This window comes from Galeopterus variegatus, unplaced genomic scaffold, assembly GCF_000696425.1.
Source record: "Galeopterus variegatus unplaced genomic scaffold, G_variegatus-3.0.2 Scaffold1141, whole genome shotgun sequence".
Lineage (NCBI taxonomy): Eukaryota > Metazoa > Chordata > Mammalia > Dermoptera > Cynocephalidae > Galeopterus > Galeopterus variegatus.
This window is the reverse complement of record NW_007727252.1, coordinates 112,769-118,186: the sequence shown is the minus strand read 5'-3', so window position 1 is coordinate 118,186 and position 5,418 is coordinate 112,769. Positions and strand designations below refer to the sequence as shown.

General features: G+C 32.9%; 1 protein-coding gene across 1 annotated transcript in view; it reads left to right on the top strand.

Annotated features, from left to right (window-relative positions):
• Positions 1–5,418, top strand: part of NBEA (neurobeachin) — a 438,994-nt gene that overhangs the window by 327,824 nt on the left and 105,752 nt on the right. Inside the window, 1 exon segment of the mRNA XM_008575128.1 lies at positions 3,467–3,579. Within this exon segment, the coding sequence (XP_008573350.1) occupies positions 3,467–3,579 (113 nt within the window).

The window sequence follows — 5,418 nt, the reverse complement described above, 5'->3', positions numbered from 1 at the left end:
TATATATATATATATATATATATATATATATATATATATATATTCTTATTAGACTATGCTTAGTCTCATAAGGATTTATACCAGAAGATGAATATATATATATATATACTGTGCTTTCCACTGCTAGAAAAAGAAAGAGCCCAACGAATTATAGCACTAGTATATTTACTAGATTTTAACTATCCCAAAGAAAAAACAAAACAATTGGTAAATTAGTATCTTGGTATGCCAGAACCTAACAGATATTACTAGGGAAACATTTTACTTTTTGGATAATTTAGTAAACAGTAATTGTTTTTCATTTTACAAAGGTGTTTAGTAAAATGTTTGAAGAAATAATGCTAATTCAGGTTAAAACTGATGAATACAAAATCCCAAAGTGCCACTTAATCATTCTTTTTCTTCGATGTGACTTAAATACATTATGCATTTTTAATTTAAGTAAATAAAAAAATATATTGACTGTTCATGTTGTAAGGCTTTTATGTTGAAATTTTTATTAAAACAGGTTTTAATGTTGTTATATTTATGTATAGTTTATTGTGTTTATTAGAATTAAATAGAATTAAAATGATGTTATAAAGTGCTATTATTTTTAAAATTACTAAATTTTCCGTAGCATTTATTTTCAAAGAAACTTCCAAAGATTATTAAAAGTAAATTACAAAAATGCAGGACAGATAAATAGCCACAAGCTATGACTATGAGCATCGATCATTTTGTCGTATTTGTATGTTTTTTAAAAATGATGCTTTCTTTACTTTGCATTATTTTCCAAAAATAGCATTTTATATCTATCTCTTTATTAGAAAATCATTTCTATTAAAAAGCTAGTGTCTTTAAGTATGGTCTTTATTTTTATGCTATTTGCACTTATACAATACATTTGAATACTCAGTTAACGTAGATTGGCCTTTTATTTATTTTGACAATTTTTCTTTAGTATGTAAGCTATAAAACATCGCAAATATTAAAAACAATTGTGGTGTCTAATTTTCTTCTATCAATTGATTTATATAAGTAATATATGTTATATATGTCATATATATACATAGCACCAACATTATTCTATAAAAAGACACATATACTGAAAGACCTACTTTTCTTTAAAATGTACATATTTTTTAAGTAGAACAGTTCCCCAGAAAATAGCAGGGCACTAAACTTGCCCATGGACCCATTTAGAATCCAGAAATAGCTAAGCCTGGCTAAACTACACTCTGTCTGTGTGTATATATATGTATAAAAAATGCTGAGAGTAATCATGTATCCTAGGTTAGCATACATAAGAGCTATCAGTAATAAATTTTAAATTTTAGAATTTTAAAGCTTGTATTTTACAATATTGATATTGCTTTAGCAGAACATTTTCATGTACGAAAGTCTCCAAATTATTATTTATTCTCATCAGTATTATTATCCTTTACAAAAAAACATATAAACATAAAGCAGTTTCATTCATTGATTGAGCTATATAACTGCAGATATTTTCATCTACTTTAAAATACACACTCACAATGCCATTCTCTCATATATACTTCTATGCTTTCGCATAGTCCTCTTCCTCTAAAGAGAGTGTTCTTCAGTTTTTTTTTCATTTCTTGGCTTATGTTTGTTCGTCTTTTAAAATTTGGCTCATTTTATTCCATTTTTATCATGTGCCTATGCATTCCATCAACAATCATTTATTGGGCAGACAGTATGTTCCAATACACAGAGAATTAAAAAAAAAAAAAACCAGCCTCTACATTCATGAGGTTACAGACTAGTGGAGAGGCAGGCAAGTAAATAATGGTGTGTATTAGGTATAATAGAGGTCTGAGTACTGTGGTGGGGAATAAAGGAGAAACCCTAACCTAACTCTAACCTCATCCCAGTAAATGCAAGTGGAAGCAGCATTCTGCTTTCTATCAGTTGCCTGCGAAGTAAATAATGGTGTGTATTAGGTATAATAGAGGTCTGAGTACTGTGGTGGGGAATAAAGGGGAAACCCTAACCTAACTCTAACCTCATCCCAGTAAATGCAAGTGGAAGCAGCATTCTGCTTTCTATCAGTTGCCTGCATATATAATACATACCCACACCAATTGACACGTTTAAAACAATATGTAGTTTAGTTATAAAACACAAAACTTCATATAATAAAGATAAAATAGTCACCAAATAAAATGTTTGCTACATGAATTTTATTAATTTGGTTCTGTGCTTCTTATAGCAGGTTTAATTCTCACTCAGATTATGGTTTGTTTTTTTCTATTTCATAGTTATGTTTACCAATTGCTACAAGAGTAGGTATCATTTAATGTTATTTCCTGATAACAAACAAGATAATGTCTGCATATCTGTGTTACTGTTATGATATATATGGTATATGCACCAAGGCATACTGGATGAAATCGATATCACTAAATACCAGTGAAATAGCTATTTTGTATGAATTTGAATGGAAATTTAGAAAGTTGCCCATGATCGGATCATAACATATTTTTACAAGAAATAATCTTGTCCAATAAAAGTTTCCTTTGGACTCTTTTTCCCTTAATTTCACCTGATCATTTATTATTTCAGTACCAATTTATGAGGGAGAGTCAGTGCTCTGCTCCCCTAAACTTTCCACATTTCTACTGTGCCCAATATTCTACCTGAAATATTCATCATTCTGCCAGAAAATAAACAGTCAAACCCAGCATAAGATCCAGCAGTTCTCCATTAAAGAGAAACAACATAGTACAAAAAAGAAAATTATTTAACTCAAAGGAATGAAAAATGAATTTTTGACATCTGCCTCTGTACTTTTCTTCCTGGCTTCAAAGTACTTCTGTTCACCTGCAAATTCCCTAGATCGATTCATGACATAAGCTTATCATAGTATACTCTGTGTACTGAGAATATAATGTCTAGATATGTATTCATTATAATAGAATACCATCACATAAGCTGCAAGTTTGCAGGTCAGCAGGGTGACCTCCTTCATGATTGCTTTCAGGAACCATGGCCAACAAGGTTCTGATTCCAAGGTTGCAGTAATATCTTCATCACAGTCAGCAGAAGAGAGATTGAGCATGGAGGCACACATGTGGGAAGTTTCAGTGGGTCAAGCTTCTAAGTGGCACGTGTCATCTCTGCTCACATTCTGTAGATTAGAACTAAGTCCCATGGCCATAGCTACTTATAAGGGAGTCTGAGAAAGGTGGCCTAGCCCAGGAAGAAGTAAATCAATTATGGTAACCAGCCAGCAATATCTATCACAATCTGATGTTATAAATAGTAATTTTATTTACTGTTGAGTGAATTCACCTAAGACACATTGTTTTCACAGTGCTTTTGATTAAACAAAGACATAGTTCAATAAACAAAAGTTACTTTTCTTCTGAAATTCAATAGTTGTCTCATCTATTATAAGAACAGAAACTATTTCGTAGGCAATTAGTGTAGAAAAATTTTCATTTTTGTTTTTCTTTACTAGGACGGACTTATAATGATCTGAACCAATATCCCGTATTTCCATGGGTGTTAACAAACTATGAATCAGAAGAACTGGACTTGACTCTTCCAGGAAACTTCAGGGATCTATCAAAGGTAACTTTTAAACATATAGAAGTCAGTTTTCTTCATAAGGCTGTATTCTAAAAGCACTTCTACCAGAATATATATATATCTAATTAATGTCTGTAAGAAATTAAACCTGTTTATCTTCTGCTTTTGTAATTGGTATCTAAATCTCATTAATTCTCAGCACAGGAATTAAGCTACAAGAAGATAAATTAGTACTAGAATAGGCAAAATGAAGTGGGTATTTGAGACAGAGCAGATGTAGGGAAAGGTTGCTCAGACACCCTAAGCTTTAAAGATCAAAATAAGAAACCTAAAATTAGTACAGAATAAGATGGAAAATCATTTCTGTGATATATTTCTTAGATGATAAGGCATATTATCTTGGCCATAAAATACACACCCACTGTAGAACAGCTTAATACCAAAAAGAAAGTTGGGTAAGTTTATCAAAGGTCTGTTCAGATACAAGAAAGAAGATGTGACCCAAAAAATGGTAAAAAAAAAAAAAAAAAAAAAAAAAAAAAAAAAAAAAAAAAAAAAAGAGATGTATAATGGGGATAAGAAATTGGTTAGTTCATCCTATCTGTCAAGAGAAAACTTAAGTGGGATACTAAACTATTTGAAATGCAGTGAAAAATTGGGAACTGAGCTCTAAGCTTATGTCAGAGCCTGGTGCTAAAGTTTAGGTATTTCAGCCATAGTAAAGCCTCGATATTCACTTCAAATTTCTTTCTCTTTTCCTGTCAAACTTGGTTGTCTGGTTTAGCAATCCACAAGGTTAGAAGGTATATGTGTATATGTTTGCTCTGGGGGGAGGCAGCTTTAATAGGCTCATGGACAAGGGCAGCATAAGCCCTGTGAATCAGGGAAACATCACTGAAGCCAATTTAAAAGTAATTCCATGGATGATTTTTAGCCCAGCATGCTTTCTCCTGCCTCTTTTCTTGCCATTGAAAGCTAGACCTACCCAAGTCGAATTTCTAGATTCCACTACTTACTAGCTGTGTGACTTAAAGCCAGTTTCTCTTAGCCTGCTTGTAATATGGGAATACTATCCTATCTCATACAGTTAAAAAAAAATGACTTGTACATTTATAGAATGTAACGTAATACTTGGCACATGGAAGCACTTCATGAATATTAGCTATTATTACACATAGAATATTTCTTAGCCTGTTTATTAATTTTCCCATATTCTTATGTGTCATTCACTCTCTAATTCTTTTATTTTATGTGACTTCCTTATCAAATCTTAGTTGTTAGCTCAGTACTAGTATTAGTTATGGTATTATAGGTGCTAAAGGGACCTAAGAGATTAGTAAGCCACCATCTTACTGAGAGTCACACAGCTGGTTAAAAAAAAAAAAAAAAAGATGCTTGCCTGGATGTGGGCAGGGATATGGCCTTGGACCTGGGCACCCATCTCAGGACTCCAGGGCATCTCAGCTCACTCTGGATGACTTGTAAGAAAATAAAATGTATTGCTTACAGTTTCAGAGGCTGGGAAGTCCAAAGTCCAGGGAACACATCTGGTGAGGGTTTTCTTTGGTGGTGGCTTTACAGCAAAGCAGGGGTCTCACACAGCAGGAAATGGTGGAGCAGAGACAGATAGCTCACTCCTCGTAGGCTCTGCTCTTAAAGCCCTCAAAACCGTGCCCACAACCACCTCTAAACCATCAACTTAATTACCTCTTCAAGGCCCCACTTTTCAATTACTATAATAGAATTTCCCACCCTCTTAACACTGTCATAGTGGGGATTAAGCTTTGGGAGGACATTCAACCCAAGGCACTGTGGAGCTTTCGACAAGGTTACTTAATTTCTCTTTGCCTCGATTTTCTCCCCCATATAATGGGGATAATA